Source organism: Podarcis filfolensis (assembly GCF_964270895.1).
Source record: "Podarcis filfolensis genome assembly, chromosome: 11".
In the NCBI taxonomy this organism is placed as follows: domain Eukaryota; kingdom Metazoa; phylum Chordata; class Lepidosauria; order Squamata; family Lacertidae; genus Podarcis; species Podarcis filfolensis.
This window is the reverse complement of record NC_139613.1, coordinates 49,200,443-49,218,836: the sequence shown is the minus strand read 5'-3', so window position 1 is coordinate 49,218,836 and position 18,394 is coordinate 49,200,443. Positions and strand designations below refer to the sequence as shown.

The following is an 18,394-nucleotide window of genomic DNA, read 5'->3' as shown; positions in this document are numbered from 1 at the left end:
ACCTCGCCTGGGCCATTTCACTCTAGTGGAGATCCTTCCATGGGCCGGATCGCGCCCACGATTTCCGGCGTCTGCGCAGATGCGATTTCTGGCGCCACGGAAGTGAGTTCCTGCACCGCACGCAGGAACTCGCCAAGTAGGCGGCTCAGTTCGGGGGTGGCTCGTGGGCCGGTTAAACGACCCCGTGGGTTACTTGTGGCCCATGGGCCTTAGGTTGCCTACCCCTGTTCTAGATTGTCTTGAAGGGTAACCACACATATAATGCATTACTGTAATATAGTAGTAGGTTACCAAAGCCTGTCTCACTATGGCTAGGCTTTCCTTATCCAGGAACAGTCACTTTTGGCGAACCAGCTGAAGCTGGTAAAAAACACTCTGGCCACCAGGAGCCCAAGTAAATGATAGATCAAGGAGTACCATGAAATGGCATACTTGTTCTTTCTGGGAGAGCAAAACTCACTCCAAAGCAGAATCAATGCAATTTTCCAGGACAGAAGAGCCACCCACCTTCCCTCAGTCTTTTCCTTCTGTTTACGTACTCTCTTCACTCCTTAGAGTATAATGACAGAACAAAGGAATGCCAAATTGTTGTTTTAAGATAATATTAACACGTACAAGTGATGTCCACAAGCCCCAGAGCAATATTTGGCTCTATGTTGCAGTTAGGCTATTGCTGTGTTACAGGCATAAAAATGGGTTCTTGTTCATTAGCAATTTTACTAGCTCACTAGGCCAACACATTCAGCAAATAAGCATCAGCTTGCCTAATAGTGCAAGATATTAAGCTATTACATTCTGTAACTAATTTATCTTAACCCAAATACCAATGAAAGCCAGCTGGAAAAGCCAATACATCTATGTGAAATAATTAAAATATATTTAACAAATACAAAAACTATTAGAGAAACAATACATATGGGGGGTCAGGAAGCTTCACAAGCAATATTGCAAGTTACTTAAGCTTCTATATTTGCATTTTTTCCCCAGTATGGCCACAATGAGACAGAACTTTAAACAATAGATTTGCATTATGTGAACGAACAGCAGCAAGACAGGCTCACATGCTCATCTCTCCTATTCCAGTGTGTCTGGAAGGAAATTGGAAGCTTCCATTTTCATCCTAGACCAACTTTGGATCAGATGTCATCAAATCCTGAACTGGAGAGTCTAAACTATGGCATGTTGAAACAAAGTAGCTTAATAAAAAAACAGTTTGAAGTTAGTTAATTTCAGTAAGCCACAGTTACGCCTAACCACAGTTTATGCAGGGTCAAATGTCACATCCAGCCACAGTTAATCTAAAAGGGAAGCAAAAGTTTCATAACTCCTTGCAGCCATGCATGAGGGAATTTGTAAGCCTTGTTGCAGCATGTTTATAAAACTACAGTTTAGCCCCAACCATCCCATAATTATGTATTTTTACTATAAGGACTCAAAATCTGATGGTACTAGTATAGTATAGCATATCTGTAGTCATGCTGCATGTCTGAGAACGGATGCAGGAAATAAGTAATAGCAAATTGTCAGTGGAAAGTCAAAATGAACTGATTTCATTAACCTGGTATTTACTGAGATAACCTTTCCCTAAACAGGGTTTTTAATTACCTTTGCAGAGAAAAATAAAAACAAATCAGTTTCATGAATTCACTCTACTCTATATGGCACAGCAGCAGTTTCTGCAGGGAGATCTATGCTGTAACTATGGTTTGTTAAATCATACCAAACCAAACTGATTTTGAAACCCTATCTTCCCCCCAAAAAACAAACACACTGCTTCTCCACTCTTAAACAGACATCCCAATGCAGTTTCTTTTGTTGGAATTTGCTGTTCAAGCAAATACCTCCAAAAGTGAGCCAACTCACAAATGACACATTCCTCATCTTTCTACCTTGGACAACATTAAGACAAACATGGGGCCACGGTTGCCCATATTCTCTGCCACGCAGAAAGCAGCTGCAACCAGAATGCTGGATTAGATAGACGAACTATTTTCCTAAGGCTGCAAACTAAGTACGAGACAAGAGATGATAACAAAATTGTCGTCACTCTGAACTAGCTTGGTTTGCTCTCACTGACATCATTACCAGGCAAAATCTGACAGGCATCACCGAGGAAGACAAGGTTCTGATTTCAAAGAAAAATGTAACAGAAGCAGTGGCTGTGAAGAAATTACGTACCAACACAAAAGAGCGAGGCATTTACAAGGAATATTCCCACTCTGCCTGACAGTCACATTTTCAAGCTAGAAATGTTTGACAGTGAGTATCAGTCTTGTTTGTGGCATGTTCCAGGTATTTGATTCAAAGATCCTCCATCACAGAGTTGCAGTGTGTTCAGAAATTTCCACATATGACCCAAGGTTAAATGGCCATCCCAACAGTCAAAAGCCTTCATGTTTTAAGCCTTTTCGGGTCTTCCCCTGAACTATGTACCATTAATATGTATGCTCCCGCAAATTCACTGAAATCCTGTATTTAATTTAGCATTACACCATTAATCCCAGAGGATCTAGAGAAACCGTGTGCTGATAGTCAACATGAAATGAAAAAGAATATATCTAAAATGCCAGTAGAGATTCTCCTCAAAGGATTTATTTTTAAGGTCGGCAAATAATCTGCACTCACTTTAAATTACTTTCAGCAAAGGCCCACTAAAGACAATGTAAGTACTTCAGCATTTGCACACTGAAAATGTAAATGTACAGCCAACCAAATAAAAATAGTCACGTTCTCACTTTAAAGGCCAACACATTATGCAAACTGATACATATTTAGGTTTAGCTACTAACATGAATTAGTTAGCTACTAACATGAGTTTTAACAAACTGCGGAAGGCAGAAGACAGGAGTGCCTGGCGTGCTCTGGTCCATGGGGTCATGAAGAGTCAGACATGACTAAACGACTAAACAACAAATACGTATTTACTCAGGTTAACCCCACTATATTCAGTGAGATTTACTCCAAGGTGGTTGTGCTTAGGACTGCAGCCTGAAATAATGAAGATGAACTCACAAGTAAATGTTTTGGATAAAGAAAGAGCACATCATCTTACTTTCCAAAGCACAAAACAGATTCTTGAATAATGCCCTGAAAAACTCCTGAAATTAGTATTTTCCTCCCAAAGGTCACAACTCAATTAAGGAGTTTCATTGAAATAATTATAAAGCTGATATTTTACATATTACATTTTAATATAGCATACTGGTTTTAATATATTTATAGAACATAGATGTTTAGAAGTCATAGGCGTTACTTAAAAAATACATTCAGTCAAAAGAACAGGGTACCCTTAGCTGAAATTTGCTGTATAATGCACAAATCCAATTGCTCTTCTGCGTTTTGTTTTTCATGGCACATAACCTCTTTCATTGGCCTATTTAAATTGATTTTTTTCACTACTTAATGAGATAGTGACACAGGGGCAAGCATATTCTAATACTAAACCACCAGCACAAAAACATGGATCATATGCATAATAAAAGTTATGACTGTTTATGTCATCCATTGATGCTACGCAAAATCTAGGCATGTCGCCTTGCTGAAAAGTTATGGGGATTAATAACTTGATCCTGACCACGCTCACTCAGATGTTTTCATTTAATTTTGACAAAACATATATCAAATGTGCATAGGGCTTCAAGCTTGGTACACATTTTCACAACTAGTTTTTTAGAGTGGGCTACGGATGTAGAAAACAGAGTTTTTCTGCTCCATGTATATTAAGCAGACATACAGTAGTTTCATCTGAATTGACTCCCCTCATCATAGGGGGTTGATTGGTGTCACCAGAGAATGGACCTATATAGTGGGGGGGGGGGACGGGACAGGAAGTGAGCTTGAGGCAAAGCAGTTATGTTTTAAACCAGGGGTCAGCAAACTTTTTCAGCAGGGGGCCGGTCCACTGTCCCTCAGACCTTGTGGGGGGCCAGACTATATTTTGAGGGGGGGTGAATTCCTATGCCCCACAAATAACCCAGAGATGCATTTTAAATAAAAGCACACATTCTACTCCTGTAAAAACACCAGGCAGGCCCCACAAATAACCCAGAGATGCATTTTAAATAAAAGGGCACATTCTACTCATGTAAAAACACGCTGATTCCCGGACCGTCCGCGGGCCGGATTGAGAAGGCGATTGGGCCGGATTCAACCCCCAGGCCTTAGTTTGCCTATCCATGTTTTAAACAACCACTTCTCCCAACCCATCCTGCTCACTCAGCTCTCACCTCTGCCATTGTTTTAAAAAACCACTTCCCCCTCTGTTTCCTTTATTCAACCACCATTTTAAAACCTGCCTTCTATTTTGCTCCCCCACCCCCCAGCCTGACTTCATGCAAATCCAGGATTGTGATGGCGCACTACAAATCCCCCAGTATGGGGGCATATCCTCCAATCAGGACTGTGTGATGACAGCTTTACATTTTTATGTATATAGGAAGACTTCGAAAACCACTATTACTAATCCACTCTTCCTTACCTCATACGACCAGACACACTGAGTTCCACCAAACCGCCGAACACATCGGCCCACTTCCACATCCTCGTGAGTAGTGTACATTTCTCGAAGGCATTCACCTATATGTGGCACCATCCTCCTAAGAACTTCGCGGCTGAAGATCATCCCAGGTCCTCCCATGCAGAAATTCTCCCCTGGCTCAAGGCCCAGTTTTCCAAGTTCTTCAATATTCCCCAGTCCTGTCTGGCCCAAATAGAGAGGTTTACTGCTGTTCAGTGACCGAAGGAACTCTTCCAATTTTTCCCCTGTAAGAAAAAGGAGAGGAAATATTGTTTATGCCACACAATCAAGAGATTCTGTCTTTTAACATTACAACTATAATCACTTGCTCTAACACAGCAATTACCTCTCTTCCGCTTCAACGAAATGAAAGCATACCAAGGCAAGAGGAAGAGAAGCATAGTAGGACTTTGAAAACTTTCTACATGCTACTGGGGCCATGACTGCCTGTCATATTAAGCCAATGTTTATTTAAGACAGTGGCTTAGTCCCTAGAACCAGTAAAAGACACTTCTGCTTACACAAGGGGAAATCAGATTCCTACCATTTCCTACCTCCATCACCCCCAGTTGCATCCTCCTACACTGGATTTCAAACTTCATGAGCAACCTTTTCAGGATCTGCAGTGGGGTAAAGGGAATGGAAAGCCCCATTGTGTAAGCAGAACTCTGAGTTCTGTGGATATAAACTAATTCCCAGATTCAAGAGTTAAGTAGCAAGCTTAAAATACACCAATGTCCGCCATCCACTTTCTCCCCACTTGGTTACTGATGCAACTGTACCCATTTTCTCTTTCTTTGTGACTGCTACCATGACATACACACTGTTGAGTTTCTAGGCATTCAGGGGCCATTCAAGCACCTGGGTGGAAGAAAAGCATACCTAAACTTAAAATAGTTCGGTGAGCCATTTGTCCAACTAGAGCCAAAATTAATAAAGGGAGGTAAGTAACTACAACGGTGGCAGAAGAAAAATATGGAAAAAGTAGAGGAAAAGCCCAAGCAAGCAAAGTTGGAGCATGCACCTTAAAAAAAAAAAAAAAATGCCGACATAGACATATATTTGCAAGGCTGAGCACTGTTTATGACAGTGAAAAATACTGCAAGTTAAAACAAGGGAGTATAACTATATACTTTCCTTAAAGTAAATCCCACTAAAATCAATGGAATTTAATTCTAATCAAATATACTGAAGTGCAAATTAAATTTAAAATAGAGGGCAATAGTTATATGGATAAATGAACTTTATAGAAACCTTTTAAAGGGGAAGGGCCATGAAATGTAGCAGTGTATTTGCTTTACCTACAGAAGGCCCCCGGTTCAATGCCTGGCATCTCCAGATAGGACTGGGTTTCACCTTCTGCCTGAAATCTTGAAGAGCCAATGCAAGTCCGTGCAGACAGTACTGAGTTAGATGGTTTGACTCAGTATAAGGCAGCTTCCTCCATTCCTCTTTTGATTCTGTTGCAGGCTACCGCAACGTCATTGTTGCAGAGCAGTGTTATAAACTCAGATACTGTATATAGCCTAGGCGCCAAGTGGCTCCTTAAACCAGGGTTACAGTTGCCAAAACGGAGTGCCTGGTTGCCATTTTTAGGCAAGATGCCTCAAAAGTCTATTTTTCAATGCAACCTTTTGGTTCCTGAAATTGGTTCCTGATTGTGCAGAACAAATATCATGGGCAGAATTCTACAGGATGTGTTGTTAGTGTGTGAAAACAGTCAAGATCCAAGGATCTCCAGGCATGTATCTCCAGATGGTGGAGAAGTCAGGCATCATTCTGGCGCCCGGACATCTTCACTTGGTCACAATTGACTGATAGCCAGGTGCAATATGTGCATAGCACCTGGCAAATTTCAAAAGCAGCTGCAGAGTCCAATGTTATGTATCAAAGTAATAATAATAATAATAATTTATTATTTATACCCCACCCATCCGGCTGAGTTTATTAACATTTTTTAAAAGTTTAGCCCTGGTGTAGAAAGCAATTTGAACCATCAGTAAGTACATGTTCCCCTGCACTTGCATGGCTGAATATGTTAACTCAAAAACTGACACTTGTAAGGAAGGCCATTTCATATAAGGACGCACAGTTTGTTTATATATATATATAGAGAGAGAGAGAGATTATCACAATGCACACATTAAATGATTTTTATTCTTTTTGCAGTGTAACTCAGATTGATCTACTTCATTACCAATTTTCACAGTCTCTTAACATCACTGGTAATATTGACCATTATTTGCTACATAATAACAGTGTGTGACATCCAACCTTAGCCATACTCAGAACATACCCAATGAAATCAATGGACTTGAGTTTCTTAACTACTGCAAAACCTTGAGCACTGCTTTAAAATTTCTCCACTCAAGCAACATACTCTCTGGATTTACAATATTAAAACATATATACTGCCAGTAGCCCAAATGCACTCAAAGGATGCGCATTCCCATTTGCAACAAGCGACACATCCATCCACTTCAGTGGGGCTCAGGTAAGCATCCTAATGCACGTAGAAATGTGCACCTGGAAGTACATCAGCAATGTGCACAAAGGGAGGGTACTTATGCATGCAGATTCTGTCCTGATGAATCTGTATAAAGGCTTTCCACAATGCCCTGCTGCAAACCCAGACCAGGAATGTGACAAGTTGCCTATCTCTATTAAGAGCTGAAGAGGGGGAAAGATTGTGAACAACAACAAAAATGCGCTGAATTAAGCAACAACATAACATATACTTTGCAATTTTTTACTTTTATCTTCCTTACATTTTAAAACGGGGGCAAAAAATATTTAAAGTCATTAAAGAACCAAAGCGTTTGCATTCCAGTTCCTAAGTTAAAAAGGACAGCAGTGGATAACCAACATGTAATGCTACCTGTATACTTACAAAGGGTAAGATGAGGATGGACTGCCACCCTTAGGTTGCAAAGCTGAGTGATGCAAGAAATTCAACTGTAGCATACTAAAAAACAATGCTGAATTCCTATCAACCCTAAATTAACATCTCCCCTGCATTTTATTTCACACCATGTAAACTAGATTGTTTGTTTATCTCCCGCCCTTTTTCCCTGACACAGGGAGGATTATTTATTTTTACTGGAGAGGCCAGAGAACAATTATGTTTGGACAACATTTGACAGGTTTCAGCACCTTTTTGTTAACTCGTGATTAACTCAAATGTAAGTTCCACTAGGTTCTATGTGCTTTACTACCAGTAAATGAGTCTAGGGTTGCAGCCCAAGACATATTGAACTGTGATTGTGTTCCTAGAAGGCTATATTCCCAGTTGGTCGCAGAGATCACAAAGGGGCATAGTTGAGCAAAAAGATGCCTTGGTTCCATAACTGATATTGATATTCCTTGAAAAGTCTTGAGACCAGTCAGTTCCTTTCGCCTTGTAACTTAAAGAAAGTTCCAACTAAAGAACAACACTGGTAACCAGTGCAATACATGAAATACCAGTGCAATATATGAAATATGAAACCGATAACATCTCGATGATCACACTTTGACCACTTGCTGCATAAACAGTTACTTAAATGAAACTAAGAACTTTTAAACCACACCAGGGACTGAAGTGAATGCTTCAATCTCATTTCTAAGAGGAAATGTTATCAACATTCCTTACTACTTATGGATGGAGGAAACTATTATGCTGACAAGCACATTACTTCTGAAACACATGCTCCTTTCTGCATTGCCCACAGAGCTATGGACACCAGGATCTCAACATGTCACTCGCACAACATGCCAAGTGATCTTGAAAATAAGCAAAGAATTGAAAGATAATTCCAGTATTTGTTGTTAATGACATTAAAGAAATGTTTACATGTGGCTGAGTACAAAAATATAGGCTATGCTTTCTAAATCTAAAAAAAGAGAATAGATTATGTATGGATGAGGCATCATAATCTTGTTTTACACCCAGTTATTGGCATGAATTATTCCTTGCACTTTCAGCCTCTTGCCTTGTTAACTTCTCCTCCCTTTAGCCTGTCACAACAATGTATATGCATCCTACAACTTTCTCCGTCCACTTCCAGCTTCACCTTGCAAAACTTTCTGAGACAATAAACTGGTTTGTCTTTATCCTTAAGCACTGGATTCCAGCTGTTCTGCTGGAACTCATCACAAACCTGCAAATCCTTAACAAGCTGCAAACCATAAAAGCTTTCATGCAATTAAATACCACATCAGACTGTGTATACTGCTAGGAAGAAATCCAACTCACCCACCTTCTACCAGTATAACTTTTATAATAGTCTAATAATAATATACAACAAAATAGTCCTAAAGCTTCCTGGTTGTTGCCACAGGTCTCTCATCACACTTTCAAGCAAGCCACAGTTTCTGTGACTACAGTACTTCAGAACATTTACTGTGAACATCACTGCTCTTGATAATATGTTAATGCAGGTAAAACTCCAAATTTGTAGAAATAATAAGTGAATGTGTGTATTTCTATCAATTAAGGCCAGAGGGAAGACTTAATTTGTTTGTTTTCATCCCACACTGCAGGTGACTTAAGATTCTTCTACAAGATGGGCTCTCAGCCAGAGGAAAAACAGAGCCTAAAACTCTGACAAACACCGACAGGTCTAAGCAAAGTCCTGGAGTTTGGAAGGTGGGGCAGGGACCTGCATAGGCAGGTGTGTGCTCAACAAAACCACTAGAGATCTAGGAAGCCAGCCATGCTGCCACACTCACTTCTGCTTTAAAAAGGGGTCATTAAATGGCATAATTGCCAAGTTATTTATTGCAGGTAGGATGCAGCAGAAAGCTACCCAAAGCACCTGAGATTCTAACCAACTTGTTGAAACCTGATGCAACAAACTCAGCTTTGCAAAAAAAGAAATACATCTCAGTGTGTCCCTTTTTGACAACTCTGCCAGGTAAGCCAACTGGAGAAAGGGCCTGAATAGGATAGGTGCTACTCTTAATCACTTGCAGGTTGCCATGCAGTGTGAATGGCCCTGGCACTGAAATTTGCCCAACCCCTTCATGGGGAATTTGGTGGGTGCTCGGGCACCCAGGGCACCAGCACCTATGGGCTGCAGCACAATCCTATTCATGTTTGCACTGAGGTCAGTGGGGCACATCACTGCCCTAATGCTCAGGATTGCAGGACACGTGTAAGACCAGAACAACTCCTAAAATGAGTGGCATCGAGTCTCCACTCTTGCATGCCCAGAAGGCCTGGTGGTCTACAGTTTCACACGTGCAGGCATCTACCGAGACTTTCTCAGTGGTGCGCCCATGCACTTTGCCCATGCCAGGTCCGCCTTGTTTCACCATACTTCACATGGTTGTTCAGAGCTTAAAAACCCGGGAAACGTCAGTAGCAAGTCCCGGGGCTCAGCCCTTCAGCCCCGCCATCCATCCACAGGGCTGCCATAGCTTCAGGTGTTTTAACACTGCACCCAGAAAACAGCTTGAGCATCATTTAGCAGGCCATATGACAAATCTACTTCACACTTGCTCCAAAGAACATGCAACTTGCATTATAAATTTCATGTTTATAAAAATATGGGGCAGCCATAACGTCTAGATTTTCAAAGACATGACCGAGATTTCAAAGACGGAATTGACTTGGGAGGGGGGATTTCCAAAGTCAATCAAAAAATCATTTTTGGGTGGAAACTCAGCAACTTTTGGGTTTTGTCTTTAAAAAACTCAACAACTTTTGGGGGTTTCCTTTAAAAAGAAGCTCATCAATTTCGGGTGTTCCTAAAAAAACCCACACTCAACAACTTTTGGGGTGTCCTGGCTTTTAGGTTGTGAAACAGGGCGCCCCTCTCCATCCCTCCCCTTTTCACCTTTGATGTAGACGTCGTCGTCGGCGCGCATGAACCACTCGTAGGCGTCCAGGTAGTGGTCGTGCATGTACTTGAGCATCATGAAGGACTTCTTCTGCGGCGGGTACGAGTCGTCCACGCCGGGCAAGGCGACGACGGGCAGCGGCCGCTCCCCTCTCGAGGCGGCCGGAGGCACCGAGCCTTGGCTGGAGAAGAACTCCACCCGGCCGGGGATGGAGGCGGCCCACGTCCGCTGCGCCGCCAGCGCGCGGCTGCCCAGGTACTTCTGCGCGGTCATCACCCCGACGTAGAGGAAGCGGCCGCGGGGCGCGCAGCCCGGCGCGCCCGCGTAGTCCCCGCTGCCGTTGTGGCTGCTGCTGCCGTGGCGCCCGGCGCCTTCTTCCTCTTCTTCCTCCTCCTCCTCCTCCGCCTCCAGAGGCGGCGGCGGCGGCGGGGGCGACGGCGGGTCTCCTTCTCCGGCGGCTGCCACGGCGAAAGCGGGCGCGGGCTGGCCCTCCGGTTCCCGCCTCTGCTTCTCCGCTTCAGCCGCCTCAGGGCGCAGCTGCCTCTTGTCCGCGGGCAGCGCAGCCGCGCGGCCGTAGAAAGCGCAGAGGCGGCCGCCGACGACTCCCGCCCCGGCGGAACTCACGCCGCCGCCTCCGCCGCCGCCGCCTCGCCTTTTCCTCTCGCTCAGCTCGGCCACTTTGGGCGCGACGAGCCACGAGGCGACGGTGAAGCCCAGCACCAGCCCCAGCGCCACGCTGAGCCACGGGCGCCGGGAGCGCGCGGCCATGGCGCTGGGGAGGCGAGCTGAGGGTCCCGCTGCTGCCGCCGCCTCTTCGCCGTCACCACAGAGTCCGCTTCTCGGCGCGCAGCTGAGGCAGAGGAGGAGAAGGCGGCGGCGGCGGCGGCTCCGAGCGAAAACTTCTCTCCCGCCGCCGGCGCCGCGGAGGCACACGTCGGGCTTCGCTGGCGGCGGCGGCGGCGGGACCTGGGCGGCGGCGGCCCCTCCCACGGCCCGGCCTCCTCCGCGCAAGGGCGGCAGAAGAAGAAGAAGAAGAAGAAGCCAGCGAGCGAGCGAGCGACCGCTGCTGTTGCTGCTGCTGCTGGAGCCGGGCAGGGAGGCCGGCGCCGCCGCCGCTCGCGCCGCCTCGCTCTGCGCCGCCGGCCGTGGATTCCGAGCGCCTCCCTCAGGAAGGAGCGGCTACAGCCGGCGCCACTCCCACGGTGGTGGTGGTGGGGGGGGGGGTTGCTGCTACACGAGACTCCTCCGCAACGGCCTCTCCGCAAGGGAATCGTCTCTTTCCCTCAGAATTCCCAGGCCTGCCATACGTCCGTGTTTTGCAGGACACGTCCAGGAATTCGCCTCGGAAAATGTCGTCCGGGATTATTATTAGATTTCATTTCATTATTTTATAGACAGAGTTTCTATTGAGTTTTCCATTTTTACGTCTCACTACAAACATTTCCCATCATATTCCCTATATTCAGTTTCTTCCCTCCTCCTCCTCCCAAGGTTCATTTCATCCCCTGTAGTTATAGTTATAATCCGTGGGTTGCCATCTGATTTTATTCTGCTCCAAATTTGATTTTAAGCTGCATTTTAATCAATTGTTTGATTTATGTTTTTAATGTATCATACTTTGATGTGAGCTGCCCTGAGCCCGGTCCTGGCCAGGGAGGGCAGGGTAAAAATAAAAATTATTATTATTATTATTATTATTATTATTGTTGTTGTTGTTGTTGTTGTTGTTGTTGTTGACTCTCATTCCTGCATATTTTAACTATAGCCACTGTTTATTAGTTCTCCTTATTAGTTCTCCACTCTTGCAACACCCACAAATGTCACTTTGCACTGTCGATTTTGTCTCATTCTGCCCACGTTTTCACCCGTGCGCTATGGTTTTCCATATACAGTGGTATCTCTGGTTACGAACTCCACTAACCTGGAAGTAGGTCTCCTGGTTGCATACTTTGCCCCAGGATGCGAACGGAAATCGTGCGCTGGAGGCGCATGTGCAGCAGGAGACCCCATTAGCGAAAGCACGCCTCAGGATAAGAACGGTTTCAACTTAAGAACGGACCTCCGGAATGAATTAATTTCGTAACCAGAGGCACCACTGTATCATTTCCCCACTCATCTTTAAATACCGGTTCTTCTTGCTCTCTCATTCCATATGTTAAACCTGCTAATTCCAGAAATAAACCAGAAATAGGCAGGCCTGGATTATCGTTTGGAAATTGGGCAAATATTTGAAATGTTAGACATGTCTAAACCAGGCACCTCCAAAGTCCATTTCAGGAGCCTAATCTGGCCCGCCGGTTGGTTTAATCCGGCCCTTGTGGCAGTTTATTTCTTGGGGTAAAATTCTAAAAAACCTCCACAACTTCAATCCTAAAAAAAAGCTAAACAACTTCAATCCTTAAAAAAGGTCAACAACTTTGGTTGGTCCTTTGGTCAGCCCTCATGGTCCTTCACTTCATCACATCTGGCCCCCTTTGGAAAAAGTTTGGACACCACAAAGCTCAACAATTGTTGGGTTTTCCTATTTATTTTTTTAAAAAAATAGCTCAACAATTTTGGGTCTTCCTAAAAAAAGCTGAACAACTTCCAGGTGTTCCTTTAAAAAATTTACTTTTTACTTTTTGAAATATGGCAACCCCAGAATTAGTCTTCCCACAATGCTTTTCTTCCAGTAACTCTTTGCGCCCAGAGTTCGGGATTCCTCTCGTACGTCGGCAGCTCATTGTTTCTTCACAAATGGTCACATAAATCCCTTCTCACCACCCACCGCCTTCTTCATCTGCACCTTCCTTTCTTACTAAATGTGTCGTTTTCAAACGGGGAGAGGAGAGAATGAAGAGAAGCGGAGAGGGAAAAGAGGAATGGTGTCCGTCTCCATCTCCTCCTCCCTCAAGCTGAGCTGAAAAGAGAAAGAGCTGAGAGGTAGGGTAGTCCTGTGTCTGGAAATGGAAATTCCCAGACAAATACCGAATACTGTGCCCGAAAGCAGTGGCTACTGCTTTCCGGGCCAGAATTGGCATTAAGCGTCCGGGAAAATCTGGACACACAGCATCCAACGTCAGCAATGCTGTATTTGCCAATTTTGCTCAAAAACAGCTTTAAAATAACTTAGAGGTGCCAATTTCTTTGCGAGAAGAAAAAGTTGCCACATCTTTTTTTAAAAAGTTTATAATTTTTATTTTTAACAAATAAACTTTTCAACGAAACAATTAAAACAGTTCTTACCTATCAGACCTCGACTTCCCTCCCCCTTTCAGTAGTTCCATGAATTTACCCTCTTCTTCTTCTTTTGTATATCCCAATTAACTCTAATTTTTTCTCATCCATTTCATATATGTTTTAGAAACTGCAAGTTTTTACAAGAGTTTTACAATTTGTTTGTAAATGTTCAATAAATGATTTCCATTCCTTAATAAAATGTTGGGGTTTTTGTCTTGATTTGGTTGTCTTGATTTCTTATTCTTCCAGTAAATTTCACCATTTCTGCATATTCCTTTAATTTCTATAGCAATTCTTCTTACATCAGGACTTCTTCTTTCCATTTTTTTTAAATGATATTTATTCAAAATTTCATCAATACATAAACAAAGACACACAAAAAACAAAAAGAAAAATACAGCAAAAAGTAAAAAAAGAAAAACCAAAAGGAAAAAAGGAAAAATACAGAACCCAAATTACAACTTTTCATTGGGAAATATTGGGAAATTTATTGAACTTCCTCACACCTCCCTTTTTGTATTCTAGTTTAATTCATTATTCCAGCAAATTCTTCCCCTGTTTCTCAATTTTAATTTAAATAATTAATCTTCACAATCTATCTTATTTATTAATTCAACATAATCTTTCCCTCTTTTAATTTAATCTGTTATTCAATTTACCTTAATCTCTTTAACCTAACTTATCTTAAAAATCTTAAAATTTCCAAGTTTACGTCATATTCATTTATATCTCCTTAAATCATTTCTACTAAAGCCAATTTAGTTCCTTTCCGGCATATTCCCTGGTGTTTCATTAATGTTACACTGATTCCAAAATTAACAAAAGAATTTCCCTTGATATCTCTAATTATTATCCAATGTCCCTTCTTCCTGGTTTCGGGTCATGTCAGTCCTCTCAGTCCATTATATCCAGTTCATCAATCTGGTGTTCTTATATCCGAGGACCTTAAGTCTCTTCTAGGCCCCTTCTGCACAATTTCTTGTCCTTGTTTGTGGTTACACACTTCTTTGTCTGTTGTTAATTCCTTGGGGAGTGGGTCTCCGGAGGTTTCCATCCAGTAATAGTTTCCCTCTTCCTTTGTCAGACTGGCCCCTTCCCCCCAGTCTCACTCCCTGTCATCTTTGTAGTCCAAAAAGTATTTATCCAGAAGATAGTTGTTCACCTGTTTCATAGTCCCACTAGAGTTAAGAGCTTCATTTACTTCAAACACATCCCAGCACTCTCCAAGTTCAATCTTCCAACGCAATGACTTTTGTTCCTGCAGGACTTTGAATCCCTCCATTTGTGTTGTTTGAGGAGTAATTACTGCCTCTTCCTTCTTCATCTGCCCTTGGACTTGTCTTGTCAAGCCAGTTTCTTGAATTGGTTGTTGTATAACTTTTTATCCTTATTCCCTGTTAAATCATATTCACTGGCCACACCGCTCATCAAATCCAATTTTTCATGCATCAAGTTCATTTTCTCCTGCAGCTGCTGCAGCAGGGCATTTGTCATGCCAAGGGCAGACACCAAACATTCCTTCCAACTCATTTCTATTCAAGGTCAAACAGCAAGTCCCATGATCCAAAACTTGCAGCTGTAGATTCCAGATAAACAGCAACAGCAAACTGACAGGCTCCCTCTAGGGGATACAGTTTCTATTTGTATCCACTTTCTTTTTTTTTTTAAAAAAAGTATCCAACAAAGAAAATTACTTTTGATTTCAAGTCCTTTCAATTTTCAAATATTTTGTATCTTTAAAATACAGAAATGCAGAAGGTAGCGTTGAAGTTAATTTGTTTCTCTTCTCTTTTTTACCTATCTGTCAAAATACTCCACTTTCAATCAATGGATGTCACAAACAATTTCTGTCCCGACACCCCGTCCCCAGGTTTGGGACGATGGAAACTTAGATTCCTTTACTCTCCTTCTGCAGGATTAGACAATCAAATTCCCCCCCCCTTTTCTCCTGCTCCCAAGGGGGTTTTATTGGTTGTAGATGCAGGAAATTTCCAACTTTAAAGCAGTTTTCCAGGCTATTAGGTTGCAAGTTCTTTGCTTCAATCTATATACAAAAAGCGGAAGGCGGACTTCCTGTTTAAACCTTCCCGCTTGTGCCTAATTCAAAAATTTTGCAAGTTTCTTGACCCAATTCTCCGTTTTTACTCACGGGTACTTGATTTAGAGTCCGAATGTCATCAGGAAAAAGTCAGCGCTCTCCGGCGATGGCTGCGCAGCTTCCCTCCATGGAAATAGCGATTGGTTCGCAGCACCGCGCTGCTCACCCCACTTCACTCCAGAGCTCCAAAAAGGGGTTTCCTCGTGAGTAGGGGAGGCGCTCTTGGTGCTCTGCCGAACCCCACGTTCCCAGGCTTCTCCGCCTGGGATTTCTAGCGGGTCCCCGCCTTCGCCGCGGTGGGAAGACCCAATTTCCACGGAGCCCGTTCCTCCGATTGGAGGAACTCCGCCATTCGTCGTTGGCGCTAACCCGGAAGTCCTTTTCTTCTTTCCATTTTGGGGCAAATGTCATTCTTGCCGCAGTGCTTGCATACATAAATAAATTTCTATATTATTTAGGTAACTCTGATCCCATAATTCCCAAAAGAAAAGCTTCTGGTGGGTTTTTTTACAAATATTATCTTAAACATCTTTTTCAATTCATTATATGTCATTTCCCAGTAAGCTGTAGCCTTATTACAAGACCACCACATATGAAAAAAGGTACCTCCTATCCCTTCTCACTTCCAACACATATGCAACTTTGACCTATACATTTTTGCCAATCTACTTGGTGTTATGAGTATATGAGTATATAATTTATGAGTATGAGTATAAAATTTACAGCATGTTTATGAAAATGTTATACAGATGGTATCTATCTGTATAACATTTTCATAAACATGCTGTAAATTTTATACTCATACATCCACAGTCTTTCCCATGCCTCATTTCTATGTTGTGCTCAACAAAATAACAAATGAAACCCAACAACTTTGCCCCCTCCCCAAAAAGTTCAACAACTTTGGGCAAAACTAAAAAAAGCTGAACTGTTTTGTCCAATCAAAACAGACAAATAAAAACTTCAACAACTTTCCCCCCTCCAACCCCCCCCCCCGAACTTTTCTGTCCAGATTATCACTTTTTGAAATATGGCAACTTTATCACCTTTTAAAACGAGCTTGAAAGAAGGAGGGAGGGCTGTTGCATTACTTGACGGCAAAGGGGGAAAAATCTGGGTATTGAGGCCTCAGACGGCACTTGGGAAAACCCCAAGGTGGTTGTCACCGATGGAAGCGAAGGCTCAGAAAAAACTCAATATGGAGGCTAAATGGCCGAAATATTGGGAAATTTTGGAACAAGAGGGAGATAAATTAAAATTGCAGAGCTTTGAAAAACTAAAAAAACAAAGTGCGAGATTGCCTTCATTATTATCAAATAATGGAGGCATACAATTTGGACAAGAAAATTGGTTTCCAGGTGGAAAAATCAAAATTAGAAACAGAACTGTTAGACCCCAAAACTAAGGTTCTGTCAAGAATGTATAACTTGCTGTTGAAATGGAATACTCAGGATGAAACGGTGAAATCTGCTATGATTAAATGGGCTCAAGATGTTGGACATAACATTATGTTGGCTGACTGGGAACAGTTATGGACCACAGGTATGAAGTTCACGGCATGTAATGCCTTAAGAGAGAATATTATGAAAATGATATACATGACACCAGTCAAGCTAGCAAAAATCTATCATTTGCCCGATAATAAATGTTGGAAATGTAAAGAGACTGAAGGTACATTCTTTCACCTTTGGTGGACGTGCCCAAAGATTAAGGCTTTCTGGGAGATGATTTATAATGAAATGAAAAAGGTATTTAAATATACCCTCCTGAAGAAACCAGAGGTCTTTCTCTTGGGCATGGTTGGCCAATTGGTGTCAAAGAAGGATAGAACTTTTTTTATGTATGCAACAACTGTTGAATCAAGCCATATCTTCAGAGGAATTTGGCCACTCTCCAGGTGCCCGGCTTGATTCCATGTTGACCCCCCCGTCAACGACTCCCGGCAAGACAAGGCGAGGTCTTTATCGGCCGATCCTTCTTCAAACGTGAAAGAAGAACACAGCCACTCCTCCTCCCTCTCTCCCAGGGAGGGGAAAGAGACAGACAGAAATGTATTTACATGCCTTTATTTCTGTCTTTCCTCAGTGCAGAGAACAACATGTCTGCACTCTCTGTACAGCCACAGCAGAGAGAGAATAACTCCACCCATGTACTTCCAGTACAGGGTCATGTGCCACTCTGAGCTAACATCCGGTGCTCAGAGCACATAATAGACTGTCCCTGCTTCCCACGGTACAGTCCCAAAACATCAACATCCTGTTTGGCTTTCCAGCCATCTGGAGCACTCAGCAGCATTGCTCCTTTTTCGTAACAACCTCCCCCAAAAGAATCAATGCGTGTTGCGGCATGCATAGCGTGATCCAGAGAAGAAAACAAACAGTTGTTATACACATAACACTCCCCTGTTGTTTCAGTTCCACCCTTGGAACTACCCGCCACTGGTTTTCCCAGTGTACCTCTCTGGTTGTCTGGCTTCCAAGGAATGAGTGCATCTGCATTACCTTGGCTAGCAACTCTCTGTTGTGTCTTTGTCTCTGACTTAGACACAGCTCCAACCTGTCCTCGGTTGTTTACAACAGCAACACATGCAACAGCTAAATTAGCATACTCTTCTGAGTACCTTTTGGGTGGTTCACCCTTTGTGACTCTCTCAGACCTGCGTATGAGGTGCTGATCCTCTCTGCTCACTGGTTCTGTCTCAGGACTCTTAGGAGAACCAGTTCCAACAGTAAACAGTG

General features: G+C 42.9%; 1 protein-coding gene across 2 annotated transcripts in view; it reads right to left on the bottom strand.

Moving 5' to 3' along the window:
• The window catches only part of CHSY3 (chondroitin sulfate synthase 3), an 88,612-nt gene extending 77,141 nt beyond the window's left edge, over window positions 1-11,471 (bottom strand). Inside the window, exons 1-3 of one of the 2 annotated variants that reach the window (XM_083576700.1) lie at window positions 10,972-11,322; window positions 10,336-10,744; window positions 4,478-4,761 (exon numbers count right to left, since the gene is read on the bottom strand). In XM_083576700.1, the coding sequence (XP_083432826.1) occupies window positions 4,478-4,761; window positions 10,336-10,612 (561 nt within the window). In that variant the 5' untranslated portion in view covers window positions 10,613-10,744; window positions 10,972-11,322. Of the gene's footprint in view, window positions 1-4,477; window positions 4,762-10,335 lie in introns of both variants that reach the window. The other variant, XM_083576699.1, reaches the window with a different exon arrangement.
• Between the last annotated feature and the right edge of the window lie 6,923 nt (window positions 11,472-18,394).